The 24,439-nt window shown below is 33.8% G+C and overlaps 4 protein-coding genes across 7 annotated transcripts in view; 2 read left to right on the top strand and 2 right to left on the bottom strand.

The window, feature by feature from the left end:
- Positions 1-122: 122 nt before the first annotated feature.
- On the bottom strand, positions 123-10,809 carry LOC130895635 (general odorant-binding protein 19d-like). Of its 2 annotated transcripts, none has more exons than XM_057803056.1 (6): positions 10,269-10,809; positions 1,054-1,138; positions 906-994; positions 441-564; positions 315-379; positions 123-227 (listed from the first exon to the last, which is right to left on the bottom strand). In XM_057803056.1, exons 1-6 carry the CDS (start codon positions 10,776-10,778, stop codon positions 195-197), a joined length of 906 nt encoding a protein of 301 aa, XP_057659039.1. In that variant the 5' UTR covers positions 10,779-10,809; the 3' UTR covers positions 123-194. The 2 variants fall into 2 exon arrangements, with proteins under 2 accessions (XP_057659039.1, XP_057659040.1); XM_057803057.1 differs by lacking the exon at positions 10,269-10,809 and adding an exon at positions 1,989-2,138.
- LOC130895630 (cytochrome P450 4V2-like) lies at positions 3,087-15,580 on the top strand. Its single transcript, XM_057803046.1, has 8 exons — positions 3,087-3,267; positions 4,607-4,807; positions 8,071-8,259; positions 9,043-9,374; positions 12,921-12,989; positions 13,831-13,993; positions 14,419-14,589; positions 15,374-15,580. Exons 1-8 carry the CDS (start codon positions 3,120-3,122, stop codon positions 15,535-15,537), a joined length of 1,437 nt encoding a protein of 478 aa, XP_057659029.1. The 5' UTR covers positions 3,087-3,119; the 3' UTR covers positions 15,538-15,580.
- Positions 15,581-16,651: 1,071 nt separating this feature from the next.
- LOC130895636 (ubiquitin thioesterase otubain-like) overlaps positions 16,652-24,439 on the top strand; it is a 31,457-nt gene continuing 23,669 nt past the window's right edge. The window contains exon 1 of the mRNA XM_057803058.1: positions 16,652-16,670. The gene's annotated coding sequence lies outside the window, so the exon portion shown is untranslated. The remainder of the gene's footprint in view (positions 16,671-24,439) is intronic.
- LOC130895629 (cytochrome P450 4g15) lies at positions 16,924-21,364 on the bottom strand. 3 transcript variants are annotated; one of them, XM_057803044.1, is made up of 5 exons: positions 21,160-21,364; positions 18,944-19,167; positions 17,728-18,834; positions 17,276-17,461; positions 16,924-17,217 (listed from the first exon to the last, which is right to left on the bottom strand). In XM_057803044.1, exons 2-5 carry the CDS (start codon positions 19,158-19,160, stop codon positions 17,042-17,044), a joined length of 1,686 nt encoding a protein of 561 aa, XP_057659027.1. In that variant the 5' UTR covers positions 19,161-19,167; positions 21,160-21,364; the 3' UTR covers positions 16,924-17,041. The 3 variants fall into 3 exon arrangements, with proteins under 3 accessions (XP_057659027.1, XP_057659028.1, XP_057659026.1); XM_057803045.1 differs by having other exon boundaries at positions 21,165-21,364; XM_057803043.1 differs by lacking the exon at positions 21,160-21,364 and adding an exon at positions 20,116-20,204.

The raw sequence follows: 24,439 nt of genomic DNA, 5'->3' as shown, positions 1-24,439 counted from the left end.
TATTTCTCAGTCTAACTTTATTTATAAAAGTAAGTTTTTATTTTTTTATTAATGAAATTAATTTATTGCAACAATTGCAGCAATTTTTTTCTTGAATATATACAGGATGTATAAAAAACAAATTATATTCTATAAGGTATATTTGTTTATATAGCTCATATATATCAAAGTTTATGCATCAAAAGTTTAAATAATTACATTCCTAACATATCCTGTGATAATCCCATCTGCAAAAAGAAAAAGTTATAAGAAATAGATTTAATACAACATAGATATAGTTTTATAAACAATTCGAATTAATAATTCTCACTCACTTCTTTCCCTTCTTTCATCAAACATTTAGCCACATTTAGAGCAGTTATACAGGGATCTTCTTCAACTGGAAACCAAAAAAATTAAGTAATACTTATAAGGAGCTTATTGCAATTAATTTAATTTACCTGGAGTATCTCTGCATTTATTAACAACTGCCTCCATTTTTTCAAATAGATCTGGATCAGTATCCTTAATTTTACCCAACATATTTATACCTTCATCTGGGTTCATGGTACCATCAGCATTTTGCTATATTGATAAATTAGTTCGAATTTACACTGAGACATATATTTATGTGGAGAAAAGATGATTTTGTTGGATTTTTTCATTCTTTACAAAATATTGATTTTAGAGAAAATAGTTTTTAATAAAAAAGAAGCTCATAAAAAGCTGCACAAAAAGGTTTATATAATTGAAATTGAAGGAGGCTTAGGGGTCAAACGAAAATTTGTCGAAAAAAATCCTATTAGGGGTAAAGTTTGGAAAAAATTTCAGCAAAATTAGTACTTTAAACGTTATGGAAGTAATTATACGAGGGTTGTGCAAATAGTTATAAAGACGAAATCAATAATACAAACAAAAAAACTTACTACTCCGAATGCTTTGTACATACAAGAAATCATACATATCCCTTCATGAGTTGATGGGGTTTGATGTGCCATTAGCATAGCTATATCCTCTGCAATAAAAGATAACAATAACAGATAGGCACAAAAAAAATTGAATTGATGTTTATACCGTTTGTCGCTTTAGTTTCTTCCATGCATTTTCCTGCAAATTTGGTAACTTTTTCCATAAATTCTTGGATCACTTTCGGTTCAATCTGAAAGGAGCAAAAAAGGGGAGCCCTCTGTGAATTTTTTCGAATTTAGATGTTTTAAACGTTAAATAAAAACAAAATAAAACATTTGAGACGATAACATCGAAATTTTCAAATTTAGAAAATATGTACAATAGATCTTTTGATAAAAAAAGTCAAAAACAGGAAGAGCCAAGGACTAAAACTTATTTGTACATTAAGAAACATCTTCAGTACTCTTTAGAGAACTGATCGAACACCAGTAATTTTTATTTTAATCATCAACAATCTAAAAAACTAAAATAGAAATTAGTCAGCATCATCATCAGTATACAAATATGTTCGAATTGAAGCGCCAATAAAAACGATTTGAATAATTTATAATATTCTAACAACAAACACACCAAATTAGCGGTTTTGACGTCGTATTTATTGCGATCCCAGATGTCGAAAATTCCAGTTTTTTCAATAATTAGATTGCGTAACTTCCGGTTCAGCTTTTTTAACTAAATTTATGAATTGAACGAAAAGGCAGTCCTTTTGATTAAACTAACATGACTTAACCTTTATCGTAACTTATGTAAACCTAACTTTAAAGCTAAATTAAATCCAACTTAATCAAAGCTAATGTAAAACTAACCTAATCGAAGCTAAAGTAGACCTAACCTAATAGAAGCTAAAGTAAACTTAATTTATCGACGCTAAATTAAACCTAACCTATCGAAGCTAAAGTAAACCCAATAAAAAGAGAAATTGGATCCGTTCCTTGGTCTGCTTAACACCATTAAGGTCCCCATTTCAAAAGTAAATAAAAGTTGGTACATAAAAACATATTTTCAAATTTAATAAATAAAAACAAATTAAAGTTACTTACAGCATTGGCGCAAACGAAAAATAAAGTTAAGATAACGAACGATTTCATTTTAATTTTTTTTTGCGGAATTTATTGTTTTTACAAATAAAGTAAAATCTGTTTTACGCTTATAAAGGATTCGACTTATCATTATATAATGTTTGGAACAACCTCTGACTCATCTGTTATACAACAATTATCAATTACAAAAGTTATTGTTTCCTCAATTCTAATGTTCATTGGTTTTTAATATGCACTTTACGGACGCTGAATTTTTTTTATTTTCTATTTAAATAAACCATTAATTACGATTATTTGCGGTTCAAGCCAATATAGAATTAAAATAACATTTATGAATAATTTGGTGATAGGAAGCGGAAAACCTAAAAATTTCCGAGTAGCAAGACGGATCAAGATGCAATGGGAGACTTGGTAAACAAAAATTATAAATGTTGAAAACGAAAAATTTGTAACTTGGAAAATATTACCGGAAATATCTCGGCTGGAAACGAATAACGTGACAGAAAAGGTCTGCGAGGTACCTGGTACCCGGGCTGACTGGTTTGTACGTCGTCTCCTGGAGTGTGGTGGAAATTCATTATAAAATTTATAAAATACATACATCCTGAGGGTTTTCGAGGTCGTCAAACACGATTATCATAACGATTATCATGATTGTTCCGTTGTGATTTACCCGATGAAAAACAAAATGGCTGTACTATGCCGGATTATTGAGTCCATTAGACTCCTAACCGATAAAAAATTTGTTTGTTTTGGTGTTTGTAAACCATGATAATGGTCCAATTCACACTTTCGCGCTCGTTATGATCAAATCGAGCTCCGAACATCCGCCGTATTCTCCAGATTCGATCCGGAGTCATTTCTGTTTGTTTCCAAATTTGAAAAAGTCGCTTACCGGATAAAGACGTAAAATTTAGTCTTCGAAGATGATACTTTCAGTGTAGTATAGTTGGTTAATAACCAATTAACCCGCTAATATATTTTTGTTTAAAAAAAATATAATAGTAATCATTTTTTTTCAAGGTAAACTACTTTTCTACGAATAATTATTATCGTTAACAGGCCCTTTACCTAATTACCACCGATACAACTTATTTCACATTCGAGTTTAGTTATTAGTTGAAACCAAATATGTTTTCATCGTTAGTCTTTGCGACTATTTTGTTTCTAATATGGTTGATTTACTTAATTTTTCGAAATCATAGTTATATGAGTTATATCCCAATGCCGAATTCCAACATCATTTTCGGACATATTTTTTATTTTTTGAATACCACTGGTAAGATATGATTTTAATAATAAATTTTAACTAATTAAATGCATTTCAATATACAAGTTTCGCTATTATGCCCTGTTTACATGCTCGCCGAGCCTCAACAAACGCAAACGTGTAAACGGGACGAGCGTGAGTGACGAAAATTAGTGACGATCTTTATCATTTTCTGTCTAACTCTTCGTTTCCTGGATGTTTGTTTTCTGTACAAAAAAAAAAACGTCAGTCCAAATGCAAACATCGACACAAATGCCCACATCAAAGGGTTCAAGCCGAAGCGCCTGATCGGCTTCTCAAAGGACTTTGGTGACGTCAAATGGGGCACGAAGGGCCTATCTAAAGACCTATGTGCTCAACGGCTTCACGACCGCCCACACCTACGAACTATGAACTTTGAATGGGGCTGGTGATGAATTTCGTCAAACGTGTGATAGTAGCCTTAGTTTTCCAGTCAATTGGTTTGATAATAATTTAGTGACAGGAACCATTCGAATATGTTTGTTTTAGTCCTGTAGACAAATTTGTTTTCTTGGTTGAGCAGCAGCACCCGCCGAATAGCTTTAAATTTAGCAAAAAGTGCAGATTCCATCGCGTAGAGGATGAAACCTCTATCTAGGTTTTCTCGAGTTATGAGATACTTCAGAGAACTACACCTGGAAAAGTATGAAATGGAAAACGAAGGTCTCTGACAGCTAAAACCATCACACATCTCGAACTTTCTCAGAGGAGTGGTGCAAATGGATCTGGTGTAAACATTGAGGATCCTCAGAATCATAGCAAGAAATGTAGGCTTTGGGAATTGTTCGCAGTAGCGGAAAAATATAATACTGGATGCAATTTTGTTGTAGCAGACATTTCTTATTCATTATCAACAACAATTTGCCATCGGTATGCAAAAGTTCATCTTTTATTACAATTTTACACTTTTTCTATTGATCATCGTATAGTACTTCTCGATTAAAGATGGGTTCTAGTACTTCCACGTATACTCAGTGTTGCAGTACATCTTGGTGACTAATTTGAAAAGATCCAATGCCTTCTATAGACCATTTTACCTCACTAGAATTGAAAAAATTGTTTGGTACCATCGATTAGATGATACCATTCTTGAAATGGAAAGAACTTTGATCAGAATTCTGCTCATTTTTCACATGTCTCCGGGAGGAAATTGCGTATTTGTTTATTCCACTTCGGCCATTTTGTATCAGTTGATATTTAGAGGTTATGATAACGTCAAAATGTGTTTCGACACACACGATTGTTGTTTATCATATTATGTAGTACATGGACAAGATTATATAATAAGAAAATTTAATAATATCATATATATTTTTTTTTATTTTAGATTTGTTACAAAAAATTACAAATATGACAGTAGAAAACGGGGGTATAGTGAGAATATATATACCTCCTATTAAACCGACGGTTATAATTACCAATCCGAATATAATTCGAGAGATTACACGTTCTGAAAAAATGTTAGATAAAGCTAATTATTACAAATATTTTTCCGAGTGGATAGAAGAAGGATTATTGACGACGAAACGTAGGTTCTCATCAACGTAATATCCCTAGATTTGTCGTAGATAATGATGAACACATATTTAAAACAATTTTTTAATTTACACTACAGCAAATTCGCACTTAATTCTAATGTTATCTTCACCATTCAGTTTTTCGATAATTGATTTTATAAAATTCGTATTCCCGTCCTTTTTCGAATGTTTTTAAACCAAGAAACCACTTCAAACACTCATCTACGTCTTTATATTCGTCCAGCTTTCGCTTCTGGCAATTCCAAGTTTCTACTGATCATTTTTTGTAGAACCAATGACGAGGTCTATAGTTTCTTTCTTTTCCATACACCAGCGGCATCCCAGCACAGAGATGTCTTCTTAAATAACTGTCTTTGGTTAAAATCTAGTCACCAGTCGAATTTCGATCCTGTTCCAGTGAAGCAGTCATTCAATAACAAAGGCTTGTCTTATGCCACGTGTTTCCATGCACCAACGACATCCCAGCTCGTTAGTGATCCATATACCACGGAGATGTCTTCTTAGATGACTATTTCTGGTTAGAATCTAGTCACCAGTCGAATTTCGAGCCTCTTCCTGTGAAGCAGTCATTCAATAACAAAGGCTTGTCTTATGCCACGTGTTTCCACGCACCAACAACATCCCAACTCGGTAGTGATCCATATACCACGGAGATGTCTTCTTAAATGACTGTTTCTGGTTAGAATCTAGTCACCAGTCGAGTTTCGAGCCTGTTCCAGTGAAGCAGTCATTCGATAACAAAGGCTTGTCTTATGCCACGTGTTTCCATGCACCAACGACATCCCAGCTCGTTAGTGATCCATATACCACGGAGATGTCTTCTTAAATGACTGTTTCTGGTTAGAATCTAGTCACCAGTCGAATTTCGAGCCTGTTCCAGTGAAGCAGTCATTCAATAACAAAGGCTTGTCTTATGCCACGTGTTTCCATGCACCAACGACATCCCAGCTCGTTAGTGATCCATATACCACGGAGATGTCTTCTTAAATGACTGTCTTTGGTTATAATCTAGTCACCAGTCGAATTTCGAGCCTCTTCCTGTGAAGCAGTCATTCAATAACAAAGGCTTGTCTTATGCCACGTGTTTCCATGCACCAACGACATCCCAGCTCGTTAGTGATCCATATACCACGGAGATGTCTTCTTAGATGACTATTTCTGGTTAGAATCTAGTCACCAGTCGAATTTCGAGCCTCTTCCTGTGAAGCAGTCATTCAATAACAAAGGCTTGTCTTATGCCACGTGTTTCCACGCACCAACAACATCCCAACTCGGTAGTGATCCATATACCACGGAGATGTCTTCTTAAATGACTGTTTCTGGTTAGAATCTAGTCACCAGTCGAATTTCGAGCCTGTTCCAGTGAAGCAGTCATTCGATAACAAAGGCTTGTCTTATGCCACGTGTTTCCATGCACCAACGACATCCCAGCTCGTTAGTGATCCATATACCACGGAGATGTCTTCTTAAATGACTGTCTTTGGTTATAATCTAGTCACCAGTCGAATTTCGAGCCTCTTCCTGTGAAGCAGTCATTCAATAACAAAGGCTTGTCTTATGCCACGTTTCTCCATGCACCAACGACATCCCAGCTCGTTAGTGATCCATATACCACGGAGATGTCTTCTTAAATGACTGTTTCTGGTTAGAATCTAGTCACCAGTCGAGTTTCGAGCCTGTTCCAGTGAAGCAGTCATTCGATAACAAAGGCTTGTCTTATGCCACGTGTTTCCATGCACCAACGACATCCCAGCTCGTTAGTGATCCATATACCACGGAGATGTCTTCTTAAATGACTGTTTCTGGTTAGAATCTAGTCACCAGTCGAATTTCGAGCCTGTTCCAGTGAAGCAGTCATTCGATAACAAAGGCTTGTCTTATGCCACGTGTTTCCATGCACCAACGACATCCCAGCTCGTTAGTGATCCATATACCAAGGAGATGTCTTCTTAAATGACTATCTTTGGTTATAATCTAGTCACCAGTCGAATTTCGAGCCTCTTCCTGTGAAGCAGTCATTCGATAACAAAGGCTTGTCTTATGCCATGTGTTTCCATGCACCATCGACATCCCAGCTCGTTAGTGATCCATATACCACGGAGATGTCTTCTTAAATGACTGTTTCTGGTTAGAATCTAGTCACCAGTCGAGTTTCGAGCCTGTTCCAGTGAAGCAGTCATTCGATAACAAAGGCTTGTCTTATGCCACGTGTTTCCATGCACCAACGACATCCCAGCTCGTTAGTGATCCATATACCACGGAGATGTCTTCTTAAATGACTGTTTCTGGTTAGAATCTAGTCACCAGTCGAATTTCGAGCCTGTTCCAGTGAAGCAGTCATTCAATAACAAAGGCTTGTCTTATGCCACGTGTTTCCATGCACCAACGACATCCCAGCTCGTTAGTGATCCATATACCACGGAGATGTCTTCTTAGATGACTATTTCTGGTTAGAATCTAGTCACCAGTCGAATTTCGAGCCTGTTCCAGTGAAGCAGTCATTCGATAACAAAGGCTTGTCTTATGCCACGTGTTTCCATGCACCAACGACATCCCAGCTCGTTAGTGATCTATATACCACGGAGATGTCTTCTTAAATGACTGTCTTTGGTTATAATCTAGTCACCAGTCGAATTTCGAGCCTCTTCCTGTGAAGCAGTCATTCGATAACAAAGGCTTGTCTTATGCCATGTGTTTCCATGCACCATCGACATCCCAGCTCGTTAGTGATCCATATACCACGGAGATGTCTTCTTAAATGACTGTTTCTGGTTAGAATCTAGTCACCAGTCGAGTTTCGAGCCTGTTCCAGTGAAGCAGTCATTCAATAACAAAGGCTTGTCTTATGCCACGTGTTTCCATGTATCTCCGCAGCGATTATGTCAGCTTTGAAGACTATAGCGGTTTTCCCAAGCAAGATAAATTCGCTTATATCATCTTGGAACATTCCTTGTACCATTTGGCTCCATTAATCCAATAATTGGATTTTCACCTGGTGCTCGCGTTCCTATTTTCGCATAAACCATAGACTTCAATCTGCAGTTTGTTGGTATAGACACAGTAAGACCCTAATTGGGGCCGTACCCAATCTTGTTTCTACTTGCTCCATTCTGAGCTACCAGTCGATAGAAAATTTTTGGCGAAAGGCCCCATGTACAAACCAAGTCCCTTCTGCATGCCCAGAATGTGCTGGTAACCTTTTCCCGATGTTATAATTGTCTCTGGTAAGGATATTTCTGATTTTTTTTTCTAGTTCAACAATGGAAACCCAATAGGAAAATGATAACTCCTTGGATAAATAAACAGACGATTTTGATGAATTTTATGAAAATTTTCGAATCCAAATGCGACATATTGATAGAAAATTTCGAACAACAATTAGGAAATCCCGATTTAGACGTCACGCCTATTGTGAAAATTTTTTCCATGGACGTCACTTGCGGTAAATCATTCACTTTCACATTAGCTTTTATGTAGTTTGGATTTAGCGTTACGCACCATCCTTGATACTAAACTTGAAGATGAGAACGGAGGCGCTACGGTCCGTGAAAAATCTTTGCCTCTAGGACAACTGTCCATAATTCTTCTCGATGTTGCACGTTTCGAACGCCCTAGTTCCTTTAGGTCATGTTTCGAGTCGTCTTACCATCTTAAACGTGGTCGTCCTTAAGCCTCCTGGCTTTAGCCGGTATGCAGGTTGACTCCTCGACCCTCCGGCATCCGTTCGACGTGACCAAGACATCTTGGTCTCGCACTAGATTGGGCTTTCCATACAGGAAGTTAGTCTCAGCGTTAGTGCGTCATTCTCCTTGGTTTTAGATTGGATCATAGATACTTTCATCTACCAAGAGTCTCCTGTATCTCCAGAGCAGTCTCATTGTTTCCAGTTTTGAGTTAAAGCTGCGGTGTCTGCGCGACATTAACATATACTTCGTTTTAGCTTTCCAAAGTCAAGTCAAACAGAATACAAGAAAGAGTTTCTACGAAAAGTTTTTTTGTAGTATTCGTAGGGCTTCTCAAGGATGCAGCGGAGGCTTACGAGTGGCTACGGCACCCGCGCTGACGCTCCCGTTGACGTTAAGTTCAACTTCACTCCGTAATAGGTCGAGTTTATGAAGAACGCCAAATAAATTGACTTTTAGTTTATAATCTGTACCCCGTATTGGATTCAGTTTTGTCTCGACGCAATTGGGTGCGAAAATTTTCATTTAACGGTTGTTTTTAGAATGTTTAATGGGCGTTAACGATTTCGACGACGATTTCAAACGCAATTATTTCAATAGTATCTTCAATATCGGTCGGACGTCTTTGAATCGAATGGTATCGCCGTTCAAAAGATTCGATATATTTTTCGAATTGACTCGAGAAAGTCGGAGTTTCGAAAAAGAATTGAAAAATCTCGAGAGCGTCTTCGAGGAACTTATCACGAGAAGAAGAAAAAATGCTGAAAAATCGGAGACGGATGGTCATTGTACATTTTTAGATTTCATGTTGCAAATGAAGGATACACATTCGATTAAATATATCAGAGAGGAAGTGACAACAATGCTTTTTGCGGTAAATTATAATTTTTTTCGTAAAAATCTTGAACATAATTAGATTTTCAATTGTTTTTATACCATATCAAATAGGAGCCATCAGGCTTGAACGGCGGGGCTTAGCTTGAACCAACGCTGGGAAACCAATAATGGCCCAAGCCTCGTTGAAGTCAGCCAATCCTGGATGAACTCTAGATAACCCGACCTCGGCCGTCCTATAGTCAGCCAGGCTTGGCTGAAATCTGGATAACCCGACCTTGGCCATCCTTTATTCATCTAAGCCTGGCTGAACTCTAGATAACCCGACCTCGGCCATCCTTTATTCATCTAAGCCTGGCTGAACTCTAGATAACCCGACCTCGGCCGTCCTATAGTCGGCCAGGCTTGGCTGAAATCTGGATAACCCGACCTTGGCCATCCTTTATTCATCTAAGCCTGGCTGAACTCTAGATAACCCGACCTCGGCCGTCCTATAGTCGGCCAGGCTTGGCTGAAATCTGGATAACCCGACTTCGGCCATCCTTTATTCATCTAAGCCTGGCTGAACTCTAGATAACCTGACCTCGGCCGTCCTGTAGTCGGCCAGGCTTGGCTGAACACTTTATTTCTTTGGAAAATATTATTTTTCAAGAATTTAAAAAAAATTCATTCAGTTAAAGCGAAAAACTTTCAAAACCAATGAACTGAGAATCTCCAGGTGCTTTAATTCCTTTCCAATAAAGGTTGCTGATGAAAAAAAAAATTGTGTTGCAATTTTTTTAAATCTACTTAGAATCTACAATAAAAAATTCCTGTGAAATCAATATTTTCCACTAGAATATAATCTATAATGGAAGATCGCTGAAGGCGGCAGAATTCTTTGTTATTTTTTCACTCCTATAGTTATAAGACATCTTAAAATCCCATGACTTACCTTATAAACCACAAAGTCAGTGACATTTTCGTCGAAAATAATTTTTTCTTGAATAATTTTCAAATCTAACGCTTTCAAAACACTTTTTTTGTCAGTTTCGTTAAACTTATCATCGTTATCTTCAGTTAAATCGTGTTGTTCTTCCGAATCGGTTGTTTGGTAGGTTGTTTTTTTCTGTATAACCGGATATTCTAGTTGCTTCGGTCCCAAATGCGGTATTCTACTCGTTATAATCGTTTTTTTCGTCGTAATTTTACTATCATCAATAACTTCCGTTATATTTTCAACACTTTCTTCATTAATAGCAGTCGCGTTGTTTAATTTTTTTTGTATAACCGGATATTCTAATTCTTTAGGTCCCAAATGGGGTATTCTACTCGTGATAATGAAATCGCTGCTGTTTTGTTTCATTTTGAAAAAATATTTTTTTCCATTGCCGCCGTTAGTTTCGTTTAAACTTCTAACAAAATTAATTTGAAAAATTATTACGAAAATATACGTCAACTTCATTCTGAAGAAGAAACTAGATTGAGCTGATTTATTTCGGCAAATACGATTATACTAAATTAAAACGGTCTTAAAGATAAATTTATTTCAAGTGGATAATTTCCCTCATTTTCGTGACTAACAAACATTTTTAACTAATTTAGCGTATTAGAGTCAACGACGCATATTAACCCGAACGTCTTACCAAGTATTGAAAATATAAAGAGTAACAAATAAAAACTTCCCAGAAAAAGATATACAGGAAGATTTATTATATTTCGAAGTTTCTATACAACACACATACAAAACCACGTGGAAATGTCTTTCTATATGAAATTATGGGGGACGTCTTTTCCCGGTTCCTTGAAATTTATCGTTTTGAGTGATTTTTTCCAAAATAAAATGATTGGACGCAAGTTGTTAGTACTAAGTTGTCGTTTCACATCCATTCTTTACGCATATCTCGTTCAAATTCGATCTAATTCAGTTAGTACTTGTTTAAATCGCTTTAGAGTGATTTTTAGTACAAATGAATCGTTTTGAGTGATTTTTTCCCAAAGAAATTGATTGGACACAAGTCGTTAGTACCGAGTTGTCGTTTCACATCCATTCTTCACGCATATCTCGTTCAAATTCGATCTAATTCAGTTAGTACTTGTTTAAATCGCTTTAGAGTGATTTTTAGTACAAATGAATCGTTTTGAGTGATTTTTTCCCAAAGAAATTGATTGGACACAAGTTGTTAGTACCGAGTTGTCGTTTCACATCCATTCTTCACGCATATCTCGTTCAAATTCGATCTAATTCAGTTGAGACTTGTTTAAATCGCTTTAGAGTGATTTTTAGTACAAATGAATCGTTTTGAGTGATTTTTTCCCAAAGAAATTGATTGGACACAAGTTGTTAGTACCGAGTTGTCGTTTCACATCCATTCTTCACGCATATCTCGTTCAAATTCGATCTAATTCAGTTGAGACTTGTTTAAATCGCTTTAGAGTGATTTTTAGTACAAATGAATCGTTTTGAGTGATTTTTTCCCAAAGAAATTGATTGGACACAAGTCGTTAGTACCGAGTTGTCGTTTCACATCCATTCTTCACGCATATCTCGTTCAAATTCGATCTAATTCAGTTGAGACTTGTTTAAATCGCTTTAGAGTGATTTTTAGTACAAATGAATCGTTTTGAGTGATTTTTTCCCAAAGAAATTGATTGGACACAAGTCGTTAGTACCGAGTTGTCGTTTCACATCCATTCTTCACGCATATCTCGTTCAAATTCGATCTAATTCAGTTGAGACTTGTTTAAATCGCTTTAGAGTGATTTTTAGTACAAATGAATCGTTTTGAGTGATTTTTTCCCAAAGAAATTGATTGGACACAAGTTGTTAGTACCGAGTTGTCGTTTCACATCCATTCTTCACGCATATCTCGTTCAAATTCGATCTAATTCAGTTGAGACTTGTTTAAATCGCTTTAGAGTGATTTTTAGTACAAATGAATCGTTTTGAGTGATTTTTTCCCAAAGAAATTGATTGGACACAAGTCGTTAGTACCGAGTTGTCGTTTCACATCCATTCTTTACGCATATCTCGTTCAAATTCGATCTAATTCAGTTAGTACTTGTTTAAATCGCTTTAGAGTGATTTTTAGTACAAATGAATCGTTTTGAGTGATTTTTTCCCAAAGAAATTGATTGGACACAAGTCGTTAGTACCGAGTTGTCGTTTCACATCCATTCTTCACGCATATCTCGTTCAAATTCGATCTAATTCAGTTGAGACTTGTTTAAATCGCTTTAGAGTGATTTTTAGTACAAATGAATCGTTTTGAGTGATTTTTTCCCAAAGAAATTGATTGGACACAAGTCGTTAGTACCGAGTTGTCGTTTCACATCCATTCTTCACGCATATCTCGTTCAAATTCGATCTAATTCAGTTGGGACTTGTTTAAATTGCTCTAGGGTGATTTTTAGTACTAATGAGTGATTTTTTCCAAAATAAAATGATTGTAAACCTATACGACTCATGGCGTGGCGTGGCGTAGCGTGTTGATAGTGGGTTTCTACGTTTACTGTGACTGACGTGTAATAATTTAGTGAATAATAATATAAAAGAAGATGGTAAGAAGAAGAATTGCTACAAATTTTTTATTTATATTTTTTATAGGGACATGATACTATTTCAACAGCTATCTCCTTTATTTTATACGCCCTTTCAAGACATCCAGAAATTCAAGTACGTAATACGTATTTCAGTATTTAATAATAAGTACTATACACATTGATTATTTACATAGTGTCATGCTTTTAAATTACTCGCGTAAATCGAATCAGTAATATATTTTTTTATAAATTGGTACTTTTTACGATTTACTATGTCCCAGAAGAAGAAATCCGTTGAAAAATTCTCCAGGTTTGTCTGAGGGACGGTCGAAGGCCAACGAACGTTAACGAGGGCGACAACGCGGGCGCTAGCGTAATAAATCCACCATTGGCCATATCCCAGCGCCACATCGGCGTAACATTTAAGCGAACGCGAGCGTTTGTGTTTATAAATCACACTCTGTTGAATTTATGTCGAACGCCAACTCGGGCGCGAGCGTAAAAGTTCATAAATCCACTTTTGGTTATATCTCGACGCCAAATCGTCGTGATCTTGAACGCGAACGAAGGTGTCAACTTGGGCGCGAGCGCAAAAGTTCATAAATCCCCTTTTGGTCTTATCCCGGCGCCAAATCGTCGTGATCTTGAACGCGAAAGAGGGCGCCAACTTGGGCGCGAGCGTAAAAGTTTATAAATCCACTTTTGGCCATATTCCAGCGCCAAATCGGCATGAAATTGAAGGCGAACGCGGGCGTTTGTGAACGTTCAGTTCCAGTGTCGTCTTCTGAAAATTTACGATGAGGATCGCCTTCAAAAAGACCGTCTTTTCTATATTTCTCTAACTTTTCTCACGTTTTCGAACATTTCCCCGAGGCGGTAAATCGTTTTAGTAATTTTGCACTATTTTTGGTTCACCCTATATATAACATAGTATCAGACTATTGAACGTCCTACAAAGACGCGTGAGTTTTCAGGAAAACGTATATGACGAACAAATTGACATTATTGGAAATGAAAATGTTACTTACGCGGAAATACAACAAATGAAATATCTCGATATGGTTATAAACGAAACTATGAGGATGTATCCACCGGTTCCTTTAATTGGTAGAAAAGTAGAAGAAGATGTCGTAATTGGTAAGAATCGTCGATCATAACAATCACCCGAACCGCCAGTTCTTCTATTTTTCACATTAAAACAGTACTAATGTCATATAACGATATTTCGTTGAAAAAAATCGATTCCATATAATCGATAATCGATTCATGCTCTTCTGAAACGATTGAAACGGGAAAAAATTGTTTGACATTTTATCTCCGTTGACAGGTCACTTTTTATTAAATTACCCCGGGAAAAAAATGCGAACTTTTTTTTCAAAAATGTTAAAAAGGCTTCTCGATTATATTCGAATCAGAACAACATCCACAAACATTTAGAATCGTTTATAGTCGTACAAGATCGTTTTGACGTTAATCTGTTTTTAGCGTTTCGTGTAACTGTGTGTTCTAAATTGAAAAAAAAAATAATTTGAAAAATTATTACTTAATTTATTTTTATTTAGCCGGAAAATATTTGTTACCAAAAAATCACAGCGTGGGAATTTTAATTTACGGATGTCATCACAATCCGAATTATTTTCCCGAACCCGAAAAATTTATACCGGAACGCTTCCAAAACGAAATCCTCCCTGGAACCTATTTACCATTCAGTTTGGGTCCACGAAACTGCATAGGTAATTTTTTATATATATAAAATATTGTTTGTACCCCGTAAATTTCCATACGTACGAAAATTTTCTTTCATCAGGTTTAATTACACAAAATATTTGTTAAATTATTATTACTACATCGTTTTAAAATCCCTGTATAGAAAAGTCTAGACCAGACTTGGCTATCTGCAATCGATTAATCGAAGAATCGATTCCTCGAACCAAAAAAATCGATATGTTGTACTAAATCGATTCGGTAAATCGATATTTCACCATCTTCATTGTTTGTCATAAAATGGATTAATATTCACATCGTACATATTGGAAAAAAATCGATTAATCAGGATGCAATTCGAATTTAAAAATCGATCTTTTTATGGAAAGAATCGCCATCACTAGTCTTGACACGAGCAGTCGTTCACGCGATTGGTTGGTGGTCTGTTCAAATGCATAAAATTACAAGTCTCAACTTATTGTTGACAGGTCATTGACCTTTGACCGGCCGTTAACGGTTGACCTTGGCAGGTAATTCACCCAGATTAGCCGTTAACCTTTGTTCTCGACCTGTCATTGAGCCGGAGCTTCCTGATATTTATCGAAAACCCGATTTCTCAATATTTCTGACTGGACTATAAAGGTTGCTAACTTCTAGACTATACATGTACTGGTTTAATATAAAATTGAGGTTATATTATATCAAATTCCAGTTTCGTATAGAATTGTTTACATACAGATAAAAGCGGCAACGTCGCAATAATTAAAAATAAGAGTTTTACATATGTATTTCATTGGGGGGAAATTATTTTAGGTAAAAAATTTGCATGGTTGGAAATAAAAGTTTGTATATCGAAGCTAATACGACGTTTTCGATTTTTACGTCCCGAACCAGATTACAAAATCGATTTGGTTCCCCAAATGGTTTTAGTAGCAAAAAATGGTATTCGATTATCACTACAAAAACGAGTAGAGTAAAAAAAATGTATTTATGAAAATTTAATAAATATTCAGAAGTACATTTCATTATTTTCATTTAGAATTTCGTTTAAATGTTACCAAATGAATCAGAATCGATTCTAAGTTGCTATTATTAATTTAGATCGATTTATAATCGAATTAGTTGATATCGAACTTCAAATCCGAGAACTGATTTAAATGATTGGTAATCAATTATTAACGGAATCGTATAAAAATTCGTGTGCGCGTTCGATTGATCCCTAAACTGATTCGGAATCAAACCCACCAACAAATCTAATATTGAAACAATGATACTTTTCTAGGTTATGATAATAAAGTCTAGTAATTGCTTTATTTTTATTTACAACCAACCAAAAGTAGGATACAAAGCAAAAGTTGACTAAAAAAGGCACAAATCAAACCTAAACACGGATAATTCTCAACAAGTGACGTAACGGCATCCCTAGTCGCATCCACGTTACCGCGCAACCTATCCTCCACCAACCTTAACGTCAGTTGATCTTGACAGTCCGCCATTTTGGTAAAATACTTACATAGATTTATATATTAATTCAAAACGGTTATTTAAAGGCTTTTATGAGAATTAATAAAAAAATAAAAAGTCAAGATTTGACCAAAAATAGCATAAATCGAACCTAAACACTTTTAATTCTTCGGATAATTCTCAACAAGTGACGTAACGGCATCCCTATTTGCATCCACGTTACTGCGCAACCTATCCTCCACTAACCTTGATTAATGTCAGTTAATCTTGACAGTCCGCCATTTTGCCTCGAGTACGTACATAGATTTATTTGGTGTTATTTGCAGTTATTTAAGTGTTTTCATGAGATTTAATAACATTTGAAAGTGGGTTAGACTTTTTTTAATTTCTAAATATACAGATCCAGTGTGTCGTTTCTAGTTTTAAAGTAATTTTTTCTTTTATGTTTGTGTTTATAGTAAACAAACTTATTTAAAAGTGAACTTAGTGAAAAAAAATAAGTTATAATGTGTATAAATGAATATTAACTGTTATTAAATCAAGAAGTAAAAAGCAGATTGAAAATAATCTATATTAAAGATTTTTTTCCAATAGTTTTGAATGTATACAAAACGGGCAAATTAATGCTTTCTTTATCACAAAAAGGGTAAGATTAACTATTTTTTTTTGTATATCTAAACACATTATCAAACCTTGTAACCCAAAAATTAGTATTTTTTTTATAGAAACTCTCTGTTAAAATCCCTTGTCTAGAGTTTTGATCCACGTCTTTTATCTATTGTTTTGTTATTTATTACTATTGGGTGGCATTTATTGATATAAGTATATACAGCATGGACAAACATCTTGTTTTTGTCAAAAAATAATACGGTAAAGGTAAAATAATAAAACAATAAGAATTTAGTAATGAATCTTGTTCATTATTGCATATAATTGATAATTAATAATATTTCACGAAACATCTAACAACTAGTATAAATAGTAAAAATCACTGAGCTGCTCCAAATTAATGAGAAATTAAGCTACAAGTTGCCTCTTTCTCGGTTCCAACTTGATTTTGAATCCTTCGGCTCTCTTAAGGATAATATCAGCTTGAAGCTGGAAATCTTTTTCTCCGATATTGGAAGTGATCTTGTAGTTTCTTATGATGGTGGATAACAGAATTTTCAATTTCAACATGGCGTATTTACGACCTACAAACGTATTTAATAAATAATTTGGTTTAAATACGAAAACTAGTCAAGCACTCACCAACACAACTTCTTGGTCCAGCAGAGAAAGGAATAAATGAATAATAATGTCTGTTAGCACTGCGTTCAGGTAGGAAATTATCAGGATCGAATTTTTCGGGGTTGGCGTACGTATCAGGATCACGGTGAATTCTGAAAGTACCAATTATAATGGTGGCGCCAGTTGGTAGAGTGTAATCTCCAGAAGCTAAAAACAAAAAGATTTACATACAGTCCGAGCTTAAAATATAGATATATAAAAATATATCTTTCAATAGTATATGAGGTGTAGTTGAAAATACGAAAAATATTAATATCAAAACGTTTTTCAAACAGAACCGGAAGTCATATGATGTTAAATCAGTGATAAAGGCGGATGTGGAAGCCATTTTAGCTTCTTAAATATTTCTTTTCACTTTTAAAAATTTTTAAAAACGAATAATCAATAATTCGGAAAAAAATATATATAATTACCTAATTTTACGTCTTGTCTGAGTTGTCTGGCGATAATTGGCACTGGTGGGTATAAACGAAGAGTTTCCATCAAACACCTTTCCAAATATTTCATTTCTAAAGTATCTGCAAAAGTAGCGGGTCTATCGGAATCGCCGAAAATCTCGTACACTTCTTGGTAAACTTTCTCTTGGATATCTTGATGGATACCCATCATAGATAAAAAGAAACTGCTACCTGCGGCGGTGGTATCGTGACCTTCAAACATGATGGTATCAACTTGCTCTTTGATTTCTTCGTCGTTGATGACGACACCGTTTTGAGAAGCTTCGATTAATAAATCTAAGAAGGCCATTCTCTTCTTTTCACCTACGTCTTCGTCTACGTCCAAATCGTCTTTAAGTCCAGCCGATTGACCGTAGGATAAACCTTCGACGACTGTTTTCGAAGCAACGTTCTTTTCGTATTTTTGTGTCTTGGCATCTTCTGGTACTTCGGCTGTCGAACCGCGGATACCTTTTTCGAAATCTGATCTCTTCTTCTGGATAACTTTTCTGGTTAAACTGTGGATGGTATTGATGAGTCCTTTTTGTTTTTCTGCGTATTTCGTGAAGTTGAATATGATGTCAGGTCTTAACCAAATTTTAGCTTGGCGGATATGTAAAATGTCGCACATTTTCATCACGGCTAGAGCGTAATCGTAACCACTTTGGTCTTGGGTTTTTTTGCTGACTCCCATAGCTGTTTCCAATAGAATTTCCACGGTAGCTTCTGACATGTAATCGTGGCAATCGAATTCTTTGCCGATTTCCTTTTTCAATTTTTGTATAACCTCTCTGGAGTTGGCGTTGAATAAGTCGATGAAAGATTTTAATACGTTCAAGTGGAAAGTGGGGGCTATCAATTTTCTGTGGGCTCTCCATTTTTGGCCGGTGGAAATGAGAAGACCATCTCCCAACCAAGGTTTGAAGAATCTGTATTCGCTGGCTTTGTCGATGTGCACGTGACTGCTGAGGATTATTTCCACGTCTCTGGGATCGATCAAGAAGATAAGAAGCTTAGGACCTGCCCATACCTTTATGATTTTTCCGTAAAAGGGGGCGTACGCATAAATTCTTTTGAATATTTCTATAACAGAAATTATGAATGAGAAATGTCATATCGAATTGAGGTTATTTAACTAATAGATAGTCCTAGAAAATATTTGTTTCGTTAATCAAATACGAGTGTTACTTACCAGGTGACGATCCAACGAATTCCAAAGCTGACCCGATGATGGGGAGACCAGCAGGTCCTGGGATCTTATCGGCCAATTCATTTAAATGACGACGGGAAATTTTCCAATAAGCGTAAATTAATAAAGCTGCCGGTAACAGTAGGAAATAAAAAATATTATTTGCTAACGATGTGCCACTTGGGCTGACTAGCTCAGGTCCAAGTGTAGCCGTCGACATGTTTTATCTAAAACACGAAATAAATATGATACAGAATCGGGGGGATCGGTGTTCGAACACATCAAAATCGAACTTATCGGAAACTATGGGGAACACCACAGGAGAGTTCGAAAAAATTAGGAAAACCAATCGCAAAATACGAATCATTCTCCACCGAGACAATGCGAGCTCTCACACGTCAATCCAAACAAAAGGACAGTCAAAACATCGAATTGATGGATAAGAACAAGGAGGTACCTCAATCGGAATGGAAAAAATTATTCAAACGCATTGATATTAATGAAGAATATTTTGAAAAACAATAAAGCCGTATCCAATTATAAATATTTGTTTTTATTTGTCTATCTCAAAACTTCATTAGCAACCCTCGTATACACTTCCAAAAACTCTGTAACACCCGCTCCTAAAATCAGGACAACACCGGCCGGTGCTGGCTGGTCTCTCTCACAATCGAGGCCATCAGCTCCCGTTGACAGTGAACGGTGACGGATGACAGATTACTGTTGTGACATTCACTTTAACTTTCGTATATTGAAGTTGATGGCGACACCATACATAACAATAGCATGAAGAACATGTTTATAATATATTTATCACGTTTAAAACGTGATTTAAAACGTTATTTTACCACATTTCATTCATACCTCGCCCTATCTTTACATTATTATGTAATGCGATATGATTTCTCGTTATCGCGATAGATAGCGCCACCATTCAAATGTTCGTATTTTGTAAAAAACGGAAAAATCTAAAATACTTTACGCATAACCTCCAAAAAATCAACCATCTTATAGCCCCTGTGGTTAATACTCATAAACAATTCAGTAAATGACTTTGAACGTTATAAAATGAAGTAAAAACGATTTTATAATATATTATTTGATGTGTAAATGTATAAAAACAATTTTTTTCCAAAAAAATTTTATATAACATTTAAAAAAGGACTAGAATTTACCTAAATATTCAACTTAATTTCGTAAATCTCCCTATTTTTGACAACACTTTGTATATACCTAAAGTGGTAGAAAGACTACTAAAACTCGAGTGATATAATTTGCTTATATACCTATCGTACCTGTACAATAACATATTTTATTAAAATATTTATTGATATGGTTAACAATGACTAAGGTTGTCGGGGCAATTTACGTTATTCCAAAAAAACAAGTTAAACGTGCAAAAGTTTCACCTCATTTGAATACAAAAGAATTTACAATTACAAATTTTTGAAAATGCGTAAAAAAAATTTTCAAAACATTCCAGAATTATATTGGTTTATTCCTATTTTATCCTTCCTGTATAACATTTTGTTAATCAAAACTACGAGGCTAGGTATAATAATTCTTATTAACCACGCTGATGACGTCTTAATAAAACAGAAACGTAGCATTGTTGAAAAACATAATTTTAATAAATCCTTCCAGGTATAATAAACTTTCGTTCAATTTTAATTCAAACATCTGTTTCCTAACATGATTTGTTTATTTCTACTCAAAATTTATCCCAATTTTATTATTTATAAATACATAATATTTGACAGTCATATTTTATATAAGAATCACTTATGCAACTACCATTACACGTTATATAAATGGTTGCCTATCCTATTTCAATTAAGATTATCTACTTATTTAGTTTAATATACTTGTTTTATGAGAATCTCTTATGCAACTACCATTACACGTATATAAATGGTTGCCTATCTTTCTCCAAATTATCTAACCCATTTAGCTTTGTTACTCTTTTTCTATAATTATGCAGGTACGGATCAAAAGGAAAAACGTGATAATAAAATTTAAATAACATTATTTATAAAATGTTATCAATCAAAAAAACTATTATAAAGTTGAACGTATTGTAGTTTGAATCTTTTTAAGATAAAATATCTAATGAATGATAAGAAAATTAATAAATTAGTGATAAACTAGTTATAACTATCTAAAATTTTCTTAAAGTGAATGAATGAAAGTAAATAATTAACTAGTATTGAAAAACTAACCTTACTTTTTTCAAACTGCCACTTAAACTGTCGATGAAATAAACCGATCAGCACCTTATATAGGTCGATCGAAAATTATGACGTAAACTGTTTATATGATCCATTTTACAAAAATTAAATACAATGAAAGGGGTCATACAATATGGAAATTTTATATTATACGCAAGAAATTGATTTACAAAGCTTTGTTAATAGTTTACAAAGCAAAAAATGATTATAAGAAAAAACTTGTTCGACTTGAAAATCATTATAAAATCGCGAGGAAATAATTATGAATGTATTTAAAATTCAATAGGTACAAAAAGGTAAAAAACCGTAAGAGAATCAAAAATAACGTTTTATTAAAATTATTTTGAATATATTAGAGATAGAGCATCAGCTGTCAATTGACAGATAGTTGACAGCTTTGTATACGTTTTTCTTAGTTGTTCGATTAACTTTTCATAGTAGTTTGAATTCTAATTTGGATTTAATGATGTATGACATCTGGTCCTTGAGCCGACTCTGCTCTTCCGTATCTAACCTTACAAGCTGATGACATCGATGGCCGATGTTCGCCATGGTAACACAGGAGAGATTTTCACGGGAAAACTGATGGAAATAGAAAGATAACAATAAAAAATTTTCACCTTCATTCTGTAAATATAATTTGCTTCTAGAAATTTTTAAATATCTAGGGAAAGTACTATAGTACCTTTATTGCATTTGGATTAAATTACTATAAGATATTTTTGATTATAAACTTTCTATATGAGAGTTAACCCAGTTAAACGTACATCCCGGGTATAAAAAATAAAATAAATTATTTATATTGTATCCGTTTTGATTTACGATTTACGATGAGATAAATATGATTACATCATTTTTTTTTCAAATTACCAAAGTTTTATATAAACGAAAACGTGTTAATTGGAATGAAAATATGTATATTTATTCAAAAAATAATAATTAACATCTACCGCGCTTTGAACTATGACACGCATATAATTTGAAAAAATTTAATCAAAATCAAATTTAAGATTTATTTTTCATAAAATGTTCTATATTAACCCTCCAGGTGACCCTGTACGTTTTATATAATCACTAAAAAGTGTATCTGGAGGGCATAAAACTTATACTTTAAAGTGACGTCTTGACGAAATGATTTTTGTATAAACGAGTATACAATTATATGGTATAATAGCACATTTTAATGCAATACACGGAAGTATTGTGTGTTGCCTGACTAGTAGGTTTGGATATTCATTCCATGTTGTGATGTCACTAACGCTGAGAAAATAAATGATAATGCAATACGTGTTATTGTGACTTGTTTTAATTTCATCGATATAATAAAGTCCATAAGTGAATTTTCACTTTATTTTTTTAGAGTTTGGAATATGACAAAATATTTATTTTGAATTTCTTATTTTTTAGACCCTTTTATATATTTTGGTTACTTATGTTTTAATTTTAGGTTCCTTCTGATTGAAACAAGTAAAAAACTGACGTTTCGATTTATTTCGGTCTTTATCAAAATATTTTGACCGAAATAGATCGAATTATCAACATATTTTGATACAGACCAAAATAGATCGAAATGTTAGTTTTTTACTTGTTTTAAAAATTAATTTTCAATCAGGAGAGATCTAAAATCAAGACAATTCAAGTACAGAAAAAAAATATTTTTATTATATATTCAATTATTTGTGTATTAATACGCTCAATATTGTATTCAAATCAAAATTTTACGTCAAACGAATTTTAGTTGTGTATTTACGTACATATATTAAAATGCGGTATTGTTCAAAGTCATGTTGCAAAAAATTGTAAACTAAAGTAGAATTTATTGAAATGAAGCATTAACATTCAGTGTATTATTTTAAAAAAAGTTACTATTTTAAAATCCTTTAAGTTGTCGTAAGGATAAATGCACTTCCAATTATTTAAAAACTTAATTCATTCATTTTTTTATATCAATTTATTACGATCTAAATGCCGTTTATTTGACATTTTTTATGCACAGTTGCCACGTTGTGATTTTTTGTGTCTGTTGGCATAAAGTGTTATTTTACATATAATTTAATCGAATAATGTCATATAGAATGATAATTATTACTAAATGATTCGTTATAAATAGCAAATGACGAATAAGAAATAAAAAATAAAACAAAACAATTTGATTTTAACAATAATAAATAACGCCGTAAATTATCACCACATGGCTACCAATGCTTAGAATTTAATTTCCCTTAATACACGACCAATGATTTCGTTTACACTTTTGTTCAGTCTTTTGTTTGTTCTTTTATTTTACAATAATGTTCATATTTATAAAAATAAAGATGATTTTAAGTAACGATGATATGTAAAGAACAGCATATTTACAATAATAGAAGTACCATATCTTATTTGAATTCTATATTTTATCGTAAAACTTAAAATTGAAATAATACAAATAAAATACTTAGTCTCTCTGTATTTTTTATTAATCTATGGTTAATCATGTATTAATTCTTGATGTGCAAAAAAAAGAAGAATAATCAAGTGAAATTATTTAATAAAATAATAGGAACTTGTATTTTTCAGTTAAAACGAAAGTAAATTAATTGTTTTTTGCAAATAAATCCAGTAAAATATCGTCAAACAGTATAGTATGCTATAACAAGATGTTTAAGTAGCGAAAATATTTTATAGACACGTTATAGTAACAGTAGCCACTTCGTTTTTGTTTTGACAGACAGCTACTAACCAAGCGTAGTTTTTATGGGGGTTTGATTCGAATTTTGAACGATGTCGATTACTTAGTAGTACTTGTGTTTTTTTAAAGTGATTTTAATATATTCTTTATGAATTAATAGTGCGATTATGTTGAATTGTACTAAACAAACATGTTTGTTTGATACTATAAAGATAAATTTACTTCGAAATTTTCATTAGTAAATCTATTATATAAGTTAATGTTAATTACATGGGTACGAAAAATTGATTATTTGGCAAAGCAGAAAATTCTTGAAAAGTAAGTGAAAAACATGTTTTTTGTCATAATATGATGGATGTAACTCAATATTTGGGTACTATTTTGATTAATCGAGATACATTTTGATAAAAATATGAAATTGTTGTATAATTTTATTATATTTTCGTGATGAATCGTTTTGATTTGACGTTTGGACTTCTATTTTGATCAAGGACAGAACGTCAATTTTTACCTGATATTTTAAACTGATTTTACATCACAATCAAGACTATTCATCAATAAAAACATATAAAAAGGTCTGAGAAGTAAAAAGTTAATTTT

This window comes from Diorhabda carinulata, chromosome 6, assembly GCF_026250575.1.
Source record: "Diorhabda carinulata isolate Delta chromosome 6, icDioCari1.1, whole genome shotgun sequence".
Classification (NCBI taxonomy): Eukaryota; Metazoa; Arthropoda; class Insecta; order Coleoptera; family Chrysomelidae; genus Diorhabda; species Diorhabda carinulata.
The sequence above is the reverse complement of the archived record's forward strand: the minus strand, read 5'-3'. Positions and strand labels throughout refer to the sequence as shown.

What these genes read in the sequence shown, in the direction of transcription:
- LOC130895630 (XM_057803046.1), top strand. Translation starts at nt 3,120, where the DNA reads ATGTTTTCATCGTTAGTCTTTGCGACTATTTTGTTTCTAATATGGTTG. An exon ending in AGGATTATTGACGACGAAAC is followed by an intron (nt 4,808 to 8,070) that starts GTAGGTTCTCAT and finishes TTTTTTTTCTAG; the next exon opens with TTCAACAATGGAAACCCAAT. An exon ending in TGACAACAATGCTTTTTGCG is followed by an intron (nt 9,375 to 12,920) that starts GTAAATTATAAT and finishes TATTTTTTATAG; the next exon opens with GGACATGATACTATTTCAAC.
- LOC130895629 (XM_057803044.1), bottom strand. Translation starts at nt 19,160, where the DNA reads ATGTCGACGGCTACACTTGGACCTGAGCTAGTCAGCCCAAGTGGCACA. An exon ending in ATTCGTTGGATCGTCACCTG is followed by an intron (nt 18,835 to 18,943) that starts GTAAGTAACACT and finishes TTTCTGTTATAG; the next exon opens with AAATATTCAAAAGAATTTAT. An exon ending in TGGACCAAGAAGTTGTGTTG is followed by an intron (nt 17,218 to 17,275) that starts GTGAGTGCTTGA and finishes ATACGTTTGTAG; the next exon opens with GTCGTAAATACGCCATGTTG.
- LOC130895635 (XM_057803056.1), bottom strand. Translation starts at nt 10,778, where the DNA reads ATGAAGTTGACGTATATTTTCGTAATAATTTTTCAAATTAATTTTGTT. An exon ending in CTGACTTTGTGGTTTATAAG is followed by an intron (nt 1,139 to 10,268) that starts GTAAGTCATGGG and finishes TGCTCCTTTCAG; the next exon opens with ATTGAACCGAAAGTGATCCA. An exon ending in TGTACAAAGCATTCGGAGTA is followed by an intron (nt 565 to 905) that starts GTAAGTTTTTTT and finishes TTATCAATATAG; the next exon opens with CAAAATGCTGATGGTACCAT.